At 45.5% G+C, this 12,091-nt stretch overlaps 1 protein-coding gene across 1 annotated transcript in view; it reads right to left on the minus strand.

The window, feature by feature from the left end:
* The window catches only part of LOC120026394 (solute carrier family 41 member 1-like), a 28,364-nt gene extending 17,388 nt beyond the window's left edge, over nucleotides 1-10,976 (minus strand). Inside the window, exons 1-3 of the mRNA XM_038971252.1 lie at nucleotides 10,782-10,976; nucleotides 1,034-1,141; nucleotides 415-486 (exon numbers count right to left, since the gene is read on the minus strand). Of these exons, the coding sequence (XP_038827180.1) occupies nucleotides 415-486; nucleotides 1,034-1,141; nucleotides 10,782-10,976 (375 nt within the window). The remainder of the gene's footprint in view (nucleotides 1-414; nucleotides 487-1,033; nucleotides 1,142-10,781) is intronic.
* Between the last annotated feature and the right edge of the window lie 1,115 nt (nucleotides 10,977-12,091).

The following is a 12,091-nucleotide window of genomic DNA, read 5'->3' on the forward strand; positions in this document are numbered from 1 at the left end:
AGACAGACAGACAGACAGACAGACAGACAGACAGACAGACAGACAGACAGACAGACAGACAGGCAGAGAGGCAGGGAGAGGGAAAGGGAAAGGGAGAGAGAGGGAACAGGTGAGTCAGCAAGGGAAGGGTATGGGAGGCAGGAAAGGAAGGAGGGAGATCGAGGGGGAAAGGTTAGAGTAAGGAAGGGAAGAGGAGAGAGCAAGAGAGAGAGAGAGAAAGAGAGAATGAAGCATGGTACCGAGGCATGTCATTGCCTTGATACAATGACACCCTCTTGTGCCCTCTGTTGGATTCACAGATAAACTCACTCAATAATAACTTGTGTGGTTGACTGTACATGCTAGCCAAAGTGACAGCACTGGTTTGTTAAAATGCCATTGGCTGTGTTTGCTGGACGGAGACGTCAGTGTCACCTGAATAAGAGCCAAGTTGCTACACACCATCCTCCACTGCTGCTTCGGGTCATCCATCTGCCCAGTGTTAGCCTGATAGGGAGGCGGAGTTAGAGAGGAAAAGGGGTGAGATATAACATTTAAATTAAATTAAATACTATTTTATTGGTCGCATACACATATTTAGCAGATGTTATTGTGGGTGTAGCGAAATGCTTGTGTTCCTAGCTCCAACAGTGCAGTAGTATCTAAAAACGATTCACAACGATACACACATCTAAAACTAAAAGAATGGAATTAAGAAATATATAAATATTAGATTGAGCAATGTCGGCATACAGTAGATTACAGTAGAATAGAATACAGTATATATGAGAGGAGTAAAGCAGCACGTAAACATGATTTAAATATTATTAAAGGTCCTAGTGTTCCATTATTAAAGTGGCCAGGGATTCCAAGTCTATGTATATATGGCAGCAGCCTCTAAATGGTTGTGTGTGTGTGTGTGTGTGTAAAATCACATGTTTTAGTTTGAGCTTTAAACATGTCGTGCCAGCATTGAGTGTGTGTGCGTCAGTGTCTGTGTGTGTGCATGCGTGCCTACGAGTGTGTGTGTGTGTGTCATTGTGTGTCCACTCACTGCTGTAGACAGTCTGGATGCCAGTGTCATCTCTAGGTTGCCTTTCAGTCCCACCAGGGCTGGCACCAAGATAAACACCTCTGTGATCTCCTTAAACACCTCCCAGTGCTGAATAATACACAATTAAACACTAGCTAGTACTGAAACATACTACTCTGAATAATATCCATAAAAACTTGCCAGTGCTGAAACATTCACAATGATCTCCTTAAACACCTCTCAATGATGAAACATCCCATTCCCTCCCAACATATTTTCTGCTAGACTGATTGCCAAATATGTAGTACTTGTGCTTTAGCCAACTGTTTGGTCGTTGTCACGCCAAAACAGAAAGGAGTTGGGTCAAGCACAAACAGATCTGGCAAGCAGAATAAATCACTGTAACAGGACATGATTAATACCGGTATTATATCATTTATTTTTTCAGATTAAAAGCATGCTCTGTTGCTGTTGTCATGACTCTCCTGGTCAAGGATCCAAGGCCTCAGAGGTGGGTGGCTGGGCCAGTTTTATGACACCTTCACACCCTGTCGTAAATGGCTTTTCGTGTTCCTGGCACATTAACTAAGCCATGCCCCTAATGAGGTCAGAATAGTGTGTCAGTGTGATGGAACCGCCTTTCCGACCAGAGTGCTTAAATGGACTCGTCAAGAATTAACATACCATGCCAGAAGATGTGAGACCATGGTTCACACATTGAAATGTTTGGAAACTCTGAAAACCAACACGAGATGAGAAGATAACCTCCACGACGAGACCAAAAACATCCACAGTCTGCAGCTGTGCATGTAAAAGTGGTCCTAGAACTGACTAAAGACACAAGGTGGAAAGGAAGAAATCCCATCTCAGACAATCACTGTTGCATCTGAGCAGCGGTTCTATTTGAACACCACTACCAGAGAAGCTCTACAACTAAGAAGGACATTGTGACCTCTGGTGGACAAGCCGAGCCTTACACCGACGCCGAGACTAACACCGAAGTGTGAACAACAGCTACCCAGTCCCCATAAAAGGGTTGATTGGTTCAACAGAGATAGACGGCGAACAAAGGCATCTATGCGTAAATATATACATTGCATTTCTTATCCGAATGGGCAGTGGTTCATGAGCAAAGTATTATTATTACTTTGAGGAGAGTTATAGAAGGTATCCACAATAAATGTCTCTTTCTCCATCTCCCTCTTCCCCCACCCCATCTCCATATGTGTAACAAGCCGTCATATCTTGTCAGTCCACTAGGGACTTTTGTCTCATGATAGAGTGTATGTGTATTCTGTGTTATTATTTAGTTAGTTAGTAAATAAATAATACAATTAATTTGTGTAGTACTGAATAATCAGAAAATACTGTTATTCTTGCAAATTCAAGAAGTCTGCAACGTTCAGAATGAGACTGATATGAGGTTATGATTAATAAGTGACTGTTATCGATACATATATATATATTTATATATCTTTAGAGTTTAATTCGGGAGATGGTAACTCATAAACAAATTATTCCGTGTTGCCCCAAATTCCTAATGAGTTAATTGTTACATTAATAATTTAATTGGGTAATAATTAAACATAGTTATTTGATAAGATAAATACAGTCATCAGATTAATGCAAGTCACGTCATGACACTGTTATCATCTCATAATAATCGAATAACTATAATCTGAAGATTGAGGTTATAGTGAAACTAAAATCACTCAGTATGTTTTGCTGTTTTGCCTTGATATAAAGTAACTATTATGAGTTACAGGTGAATGTTTGAATGAATCCAACCAGTGTTCATGGTTGATGTATTTGCCCCAAATTTCTTGTTAACAAACTATTGTTTTGGCAAGTCGGTTAGGACATCTACTTTGTGCATGACACAAGTAATTTTTCCAACTATTGTTTACAGACAGATTATTTCACTTATAATTCACTGTATCACAATTCCAGTGGGTCAGAAGTTTACATACAATAAATTGGCTGTGCCTTTAAACAGCTTGGAAAATTCCAGAAAATGATGTCATGGCTTTAGAAGCTTCTGATTGGTTAATTGACATCAAATCCAAGTTTATTTGTCACGTGCGCTGAATACAACAGGTGTAGACCTAACAGTGAAATGCTTACTTACAGGCTCTAACTAATAGTGCAAAAAAGGTATTAGGTGAACAATAGTTAGGTAAAGAAATAAAACAACAATAAAAAGACAGGCTATATACAGTAGCAAGGCTATAAAAGTAGTGAGGCTACATACAGACACCGGTTAGTCAGGCTGATTGAGGTAGTATGTAGATGTGGTTAAAGTGACTATGCATATATGATGAACAGAGAGTAGCAGTAGCGTAAAAGAGGGGTTGGCGGGACACAATGCAGATAGCCCGGTTAGCCACTGTGCGGGAGCACTGGTTGGTTGGGCCAATTGAGGTAGTATGTACATGAATGTATAGTTAAAGTAACTATGCATATATGATAAACAGAGAGTAGCAGCAGCGTAAAAAAAGGGGTTGGGGTTGGGGTCACACAATGCAAATAGTCCGGGTAGCCATTTGATTACTTGTTCAGGAGTCTTATGGCTTGGGGGTAAAAACTGTTGAGAAGCCTTTTTGTCCTAGACTTGGCACTCCGATACCGCTTGCCATGTGGTAGTAGAGAGAACAGTCTATGACTGGGGTGGCTGGGGTCTTTGACAATTTCTAGGCCCTTCCTCTGACACCGCCTGGTGTAGAGGTCCTGGATGGCAGGCAGCTTAGCCCCAGTGATGTACTGGGCCGTACGCACTACCCTCTGTAGTGCCTTGCGGTCAGAGGCCGAGCAGTTGCCGTACTAGGCAGTGATGCAACCAGTCAGGATGATCTCGATGTTGCAGCTGTAGAACCTTTTGAGGATCTCAGGACCCATGCCAAATCTTTTTAGTTTCCTGAGGGGGAATAGGCTTTGTCGTGCCCTCTTCACGACTGTCTTGGTGTGTTTGGACCATTCTAGTTTGTTGTTGATGTGGACACCAAGGAACTTGAAGCTCTCAACCTGCTCCACTACAGCCTCGTCGATGAGAATGGTGGCGTGCTCGGTCCTCTTTATCCTGTAGTCCACAATAATCTCCTTTGTCTTGATCACATTGAGGGAGAGGTTGTTGTCCTGGCACCACATGGCCAGGTCTCTGACCTCCTCCCTATAGGCTGTCTCATTGTTGTCGGTGATCAGGCCTACCACTGTTGTGTCATCGGCAAATTTAATAATGGTGTTGAAGTCGTGCCTGGCCGTGCAGTCATGAGTGAAAAGGGAGTACAGAAGGGGGCTGAGCACGCGCCCCTGAGGAGCACCTGTGTTGAGGATCAGCATGGCGGATGTGTTGTTCCCTACCCTTACCACCTGGGGGCGGCCCGTCAGGAAGTCCAGGATCCAGTTGCAGAGGGAGGTGTTTAGTCCAAGGGTCCTTAGCTTATTGATGAGCTTTGAGGGCACTATGGTGTTGAACGCTGAGCTGTAGTCAATGAATAGCATTCTCACATAGGTGTTCCTTTTGTCCAGGTGGGAAAGGGCAGTGTGGAGTGCAATAGAGACTGCATCATCTGTGGATCTGTTGGGGCGGTATGCAAATTGGAATGGCTCTAGGGTTTCTGGGATTATGGTGTTGATGTGAGCCATGACCAGCCTTTCAAAGCACTTCATGGCTACAGACGTGAGTGCTACGGGTCGGTAGTCATTTAGGCAGGTTACCTTAGTGTTCTTGGGCACGGGCACTATGGTGGTCTGCTTAAAACATGTTGGTATTACAGACTCGGACAGGGAGAGGTTGAAAATGTCAGTGAAGACACTTGCTAGTTGGTCAGTGCATGCTCGCGCTACTCGTCCTGGTAATCCGTCTGGCCCTGCGGCCTTGTGAATGTTGACCTGTCTAAAGGTCTTACTCACATCGGCAGCGGAGAGCGTGATCACACAGTCTTCCAGTACAGCTGGTGCTCTCATGCATGTTTCAGTGTTATTTGCCTCAAAGGGAGCATAGAAGTAGTTTAGCTCTTCCGGTAGGCGCGTGTCACTGGGCAGCTCTCGGCCGTGCTTCCCTTTGTAGTCTGTAATGGTTTGCAGGCCCTGCCATATACGACGAGCATCAGAGCCGGTTTAGTACGACTCGATCTTAGTCCTGTATTGACGGTTTGCCTGTTTGATGGTTCGTCGGAAGGCATAGCGGGATTTCTTATAAGGGTTAGAGTCCCGCTCCTTGAAAGCGGCAGCTCTAGCCTTTAGCTCAGTGAGGATGCTGCCTGTAATCCATTGTTTCTGGTTGGGGTATGTAAGTACGGTCACTGTGGGGACGACATCATCGATGTACTTATTGATGAAGCCAATGACAGATGTGGTGTACTCCTCAATGCCATTGGAGGAATCCCGGAACATATTCCAGTCTGTGCTAGCAAAACAGTCCTGTTGCTTAGCATCTGCTTCATCTGACCACCAATCTGCTGGGGCAGTTTCAAATGGATCAACAATGTCAATTATATTATTTTTATCATGGGCCTTCAGAAAGGGGAACAGGCTGGAGAGGTGCGACATGCGTCTTTGTCAGACAAATGACAAAACTAAAAAACTACAGAGTTGACATGTTGATATTGTAGTTTGTAGGGATGTGTCCATTCCATGCCACCAGTAGTGCTCACAGAGTTGTTGTTTTTATTCGGAAGACTCCCTGGTGGCTTTCATGAGCTAGTGAAACCATTCTGTGATGCAGTGTAATGGGCACTAGCAGGCGGTTTGGTACACGGTACACTAAACAGTCTTGTACAGAGTTCCTCTCGAAAGGGAAAGGAAGGTAACAGGTCTGGGAAGAAAATAAAATCTTGTTTTTGAGCCCAAATTTTTCAATCTGGCTGTGTAAAGCAGTTCGGGGCATGTAGCACATTCGAAGGCGAACTCAGCCACTGACAGTGCGTTAAGCTCAGTGGATAGCAGGGCCACTAACTCAGGTTCAGACAAGGGGACAGCATTTTTGTCTGAAGGGAGTGGTAGACGTGACAGGCAACCAGCGTTTACTGATCCAGGCCTGTACAGATTGTCATATGAGATGCACAGTAAGCCAGCAGACCATCTCACAATGCGCATTCCGGCACCTTTTGATGCAAATAGTAAGGGTATGATGATCAGTTCATAGTGTAAAACGTGTACCCTGCAGGAGCATTCACCACCGCTCAACCGACCACACACAGGCGAGCGCTTCCTTTTCTGCTATGGAGTATTTGCGCTTGGCTGAGGAGAGAGAACGGGATGTAAACGTCATTGTGCGCTGTTCCATCTGGATATATTTGCGTAAGTACACCACCCAAGCCATAATCTGATGCATGTGTGGACACCAGGATAGGAAGAGCAGGGTCGAGTATAGCCAGGGCAGATCTATTGACAATCAGCTGCTTGACTTTCTTGAAGATCTCCTGCGCAGCATCCATCCCCGTCAGCATTAGTCCTGAGGCAGGCAAGCATATGCTCGACCTCTGTAGAGTAGTTGTGGACGAATTTGGAGTACCACCCAGTTAAGCCAAGGAAAGAGTGCAGGGTGGTACCATCGGAAGGAGCAGGGGCCTTGAGAATGGCACTGACATGTCCATCATCAGGTAGTAGTCATTGTGCAGTGATGGTATGACCAAGGAAGGTCAAGCTCATTTTGTTGAAGTGACATTTGTCTTTGTTTAGCAGCAGACTAGCGTTCTCCAAGGTGCTGAGAATGGCTTGCAAGTTCGGGTCACGTTCCTCTTTTTTTTGACACCACAGTGTGAAATTAGCCTGCAATAAAAGGGAGCAGAGGTCTTTTCAACAAGTTGATCTCTCAGCATCTCATCTATCACCAAAGTCACAGTTCACAAGTAACTCTTAGGGCAGCAAAGTAATCTGCTATGTACTCATCAGGTCTCTGTGCTCTTTGTCGGAATTTGTGGTCCTTGACCACGACATTGATAGCCGGGAATTAAATGCCCCTGGAGAGCTGTGACAGCTGTTGCAAATGTAATACCTGTAATTGGTAACAGGCTGACTACACGCTCGCATGCGCGAGTGTTGCAAAATAAATGTAGAAATCTATATTATTCAATTATTGCACCAACACTGCTTGCGCGAGCCAACGAGCATCTGCGTTGCCAAGGGCTAAAATAGAAGTCAGTTTTATTTGTGACGCAGATCGCACTGCAAGTCCTGCCTCTCCCATCTCCTCATTGGTTTATAGAAGGAGGTATGCACGTCCCATCTCCTCATTGGTTATACCCACGTGGGTGACTGAAAGACAAACAAGGTCAGTGGCGGTAATGCATCTAATTTATGAAAGTTGCCAATCGCAATCTAAAGTCAAAAGAAGAAAAAGTATGGAAGAGATGACTAGAAAAGGCCTGGAGAGATGACTAGAAACGATTCGGTTGACCATTTTATGTGTGAATTAATTGGCGGAGTAGAGGGCCTTGTGCATTTCAGGTAAAATAACAACTCAATGTTTATATCCCAGGACAAATTAGCTAGCAACAGCAAGCTAGCTAAATAGGACACATTATCAAGCAAGTGCAAGCTAGCTAGCTGAATTGCCATAAATGTTTAATGCTTTTATGACCTGTCCCCAAATTAATATAGTTGGTTCAGAGTTTTTAAAAATATTTTAACCTGCGAGTCGTGATCGCGTTTGGTGTGGGGGGACAAAATACATTTTTGCACGATTGCGCACGATGGCGCACTCGAGCAGCCGGTTTGGGTTCCGTGTTAGGTGTAAAAGATCCTTTGACCTTCAGTACCAAGGAAATGTAGTAGCACTGCACGCTTCCTAGCATCTGGACAGTCATCTCCTGTAGCATTGATAGCCACCAAGTAGTTGTTGAAGATTTTCACCCACAACGGCATCGTAGATTGACCAGGGAAGGGCAGGAACAGAGTAGGTGATGATGCTAATGCTGCTGCCTTCCTCATCGCCAATTTTGTTGTGTAGTAGGCTCAGTAACATGAGAACACGATGGGTATAATTAAGGGTAAGTTTACTCAACAAGCTTAGCACTCCATCACAGCATACATCATCAGCACATTCATCCTCTTCTTCTCCCTATCTGAAATCCTGTTCTTATTGTACTTCTGTGCTCTGTCAGAATACATAGAATAAAATACCTTATGTCTCTAGTGGTAAACGTGGGTAGTGCATCAGAACACAACACAGAGAGCACGATTCGCATACCGCCCCAACAGATCCACAGATGACGCAATCTCAATCGCACTCCACACTGCCCTTTCCCACCTGGACAAAAGGAACACCTATGTGAGAATGCTGTTCATTGACTACAGCTCAGCGTTCAACACCATAGTACCCACAAAGCTCATCACTAAGCTAAGGACCCTGGAACTAAACACCTCCCTCTGCAACTGGATCCTGGTCTTCCTGACATGCTGCCCCCAAGTGGTAAGGGTAGGCAACAACACATCTGTCATGCTGATCCGCAACACAGGGGCCCCTCAGGGGTGTGTACTTAGTCCCCTCCTGTACTCCCTGTTCACCCACTACTGCGTAGCCAAACACGACTCCAACACCATCATTAAGTTTGCTGACGACACAATAGTGTCGGTGGCCTGACCACTGACGATGAGAAAGCCTATAGGGAGGAGGTCAGAGAACTGGCAGTGTGGTGCCAGGACAACAACCTCTCCCTCAACGTGAGCAAGACAATGGAGCTGATTTGTGACCTACAGGAAAAGGCGGGCCAAACAGGCCCCCATTAACATCAACGGGGCTATAGTGGTGTGGGTCAAGAGTTTCAAGTTCCTTGGTGTCCACATCACCAACGATCTATCATGGTCCAAACACACCAAGACAGTCGTGAGGCGGGCACGACAAAACCTTTTCCCCCTCAGCAGACTGAAAAGATTTGGCATTGGTACCCAGATCCTCAAAAAGTTCTACAGCTGCACCATCGAGAGCATCCTGACCGGTTGTATCACCGCCTGGTATGGCAACTGCTCAGCATCTGAACGTAAGGCGCTACAGAGGGTAGTGCGTACGGCCCAGTACATCACTGGGGCCAAGCTTCCTGCAATCCAACACCTGTATAATAGGCGGTGTCAGAGGAAAGCACATAAAATTGTCAGACTCCAGTCACCCAAGTCGTAGACTGTTTCCTCTGCTACCACACGGCAAGCGGTACCGGAGCGCCAAGTCTAGGACCTAAAGGCTCCTTAACAGCTTCTACCCCCAAGCCATAAGACTGCTGAACAATTAATCAAATGGCCACCGGACTATTACATTGACTCCCCCCCCCCCCCATTTGTTTTGTACACTGCTGCTACTCACTGTTTTTTTTATCTATGCAGAGTCACTTCACCCCTACCTACATGAACAAATTACCTCAACTAACCTGTACCCCCGCACACTGACCCGGTACCGGTACCCCCTGTATATAGCCTCGCTATTGTTATGTTTGTGTTACTTTTTATTTATTTTTTTACTTTAGTTTATATGGTAAATCTTTGTTTTACTCTTCTTGAACTGCACTGTTGGTTAAGGGCTTGTAAGTATGTATTTCACGGTAAGGTCTACACTTGTTGTATTCGGTGCATGTGACAAATAAAGTTTGATTTGATTTGAACCTCCACGTAGGGAACCGATATGAGTGACAAGTAAAAGGAAAAAATAGGTCACTTTTTCAGGTCTAATGCACCCCCTTTTCATCAGAATTGTTCTAACTAAAACAATAAACTGCATAATATATTTTTTCTAGAGGAAGTCTTTACATATTTTACGTCTAGGTAAGGAGTTTCGTGCTTGAAGAAGTTTTTTTGTTGTAAGGTTTGATAATGTGCACTAGCTTATTAGTTAGCTAGCTCGCTAACTGAGCAATGCAGTCACACACACTTCATATTAAACAAATTGGGTGTTAAATGAAGAACAATGCACACAACACTTAATGCTTTACCAAGCTAGCTATCTGGCCACTGTTGCTAGCAACATTATAATTAAATCACAATGGATTAGTTTCGATGTAGCAGCTGCTTGTAGCTGGCTGCCAAGAGTCAATGCAGTATCTTTACTTTACCTAGCTAGCACAACAGCTAGTTAGCGAATCATGCTAACATTAGCCAGATAGCTAAACATTTATCTTAGGCCTGTATGTGATTATGGAGAGTGAATTCAATTGTTTATTTGTGATCTTGCCATCTGGCTATTATCAACAAGGGCACAATTAGTGCAGCTAGCTAGGTTGCTAGCTAACATTGACTAGACCATATAGCAACACACATAGACATGCATTGCCAAACAACACTACTGCCGCCTTCTGGTTTGGAGTATCCTAACAAGGCTGGGTGGCTGACGACTTCAAGGTCTTTGCTGTGTAAACATAAGAGATTGACTGCCGACACTGTTCAGAAGTGCTAAGTACTGTGGCAGACAAACCGGTGTGTCTGAGACTTAAAGAGATCAGTGTGCTATTTGGGATGTAGCCAGTGTGCCCTTTTCTAACCCCACCAGTCCCATCCCTGGTGGGTTATCACTGATACAAAGCAATGTAACAATGTAGATGCCCAAACATCTGTTGAGCTGCACCTCTCTCACCTGTTTTTTGCTTAAATGCAAGGGGATTTACAACACATTACATCATGCCCTGATACACACAAATATACTGTTTCAAAGCCTAACAATAGGTCAAGAAAAGACATACATACATGGATATTGTTCACAGATATTACACACACACACACACACACACACACACACACACACATGTATTTTACAAGACACACACACAAACACAAAGTTAGCCCATACTTGCACCACGTCCATGACTATGCCCGCCGCCACCATGCCCAGGCCGGCCACCAGGAAGGGCAGTAGGATCTGGGCTGCGATGAGCCAGGCACTCTCAGGCAAGTAGCCATAGGGGGAGCGGGTCAGCTTACAGGTGAAGCCTCTCAGCTTCTTCCCTTGGTAGCACAGCTCCAGCTCCAGATGGGTGACCACCATGGTCTCAGCAGGTCTCAGTTACCCCATCTCTTCCTGTGAAGACGACTGGGGGTTTAGGGAGCGACACCTGCCCCTTGTCACACTAACCTCCAACAATCTCCACCACTAATATCTCGTCTATGGTAACTTTATAGTTTCGTTTCGCGAGTGGAAGTTTCTTCCGGGGAGGGAGGCCTGGCTTTGACGACAACAAGAGGAGGGCAGGAAGTTCTTCCAGTCGACAGCAGCGCGACGCCTTTTGAGTCACAGTTTGTTGCCTCAATGTTCTGAACGTGAAGTAAAACTAATGACAGTCTGTTGTCGTAATGTTCTAAAAGTAACAGTGCAGCTGCTGCCTAACGATTTTCCCTAAGGTAAAGAATCCGGAGGGAGCCCAGAAAAGAAGAAGAGGGCATTCGACGAACCTCCCTCCCTCCTCTTGTCCTTCACCTGTCGCTCTCTCTTGTGCTTCTGTCTTTAACCAACGTTACTAATATAACAAATAAAAAATGTTTTTGCTAATGGTGGATGAAGCTGAAGAATGGCACGGACTGCCTTTGGCCTCTCGCACTCCTCACGCCTCGCTCTTCAGCAGGCGAGCTGCCGAGGGGCTCCGCTGGAAGCAGCCGGTGCGTTCGCCACTGCGGGGCCTGAAAAATGTCCACGTCCTCTGGGACAAGGACAACCAGAACGCTACTAACTTTTTCTCTGCCCTCCCCAGCTGCTGCTGCTCGTGATGCCTCTCCTCTTTCCTCTCCTTTTCTTCCCACTGCCCTGTGTGAGCAGCCTGGCTTCCCTGGAGCCCCTTCCTCATGTTGGGTCGGAGAGACGTGACGGTGGTCGTTTGTCGGTGTGTCGCAGAAGAGAAATTAGGTAATAAGGTGATGGTCCGCGGTTCTAAGGCTCCGAAGAAGAAGGACTGCAGTGAGACATTGAGTGAGAACGATAAGGTGTGAGTTGCGAGGCAAAGCGTTAGAGTACCTGTACCATCGCCACCAGGGGTTTCCTGTACTCTGGTATGCAGACAGAGTGGTGCTTCTGTGAGAGAGGGAGGGAGGGAGGGGGAGGGAGGGGGTGCTGCTGGCGTCTGTACGAGCAAGGCTATCAGACTGAAACGGGGTCTCTTTCTTTCTTTC

The sequence above is a fragment of the Salvelinus namaycush genome, chromosome 2 (assembly GCF_016432855.1).
Source record: "Salvelinus namaycush isolate Seneca chromosome 2, SaNama_1.0, whole genome shotgun sequence".
Classification (NCBI taxonomy): domain Eukaryota; kingdom Metazoa; phylum Chordata; class Actinopteri; order Salmoniformes; family Salmonidae; genus Salvelinus; species Salvelinus namaycush.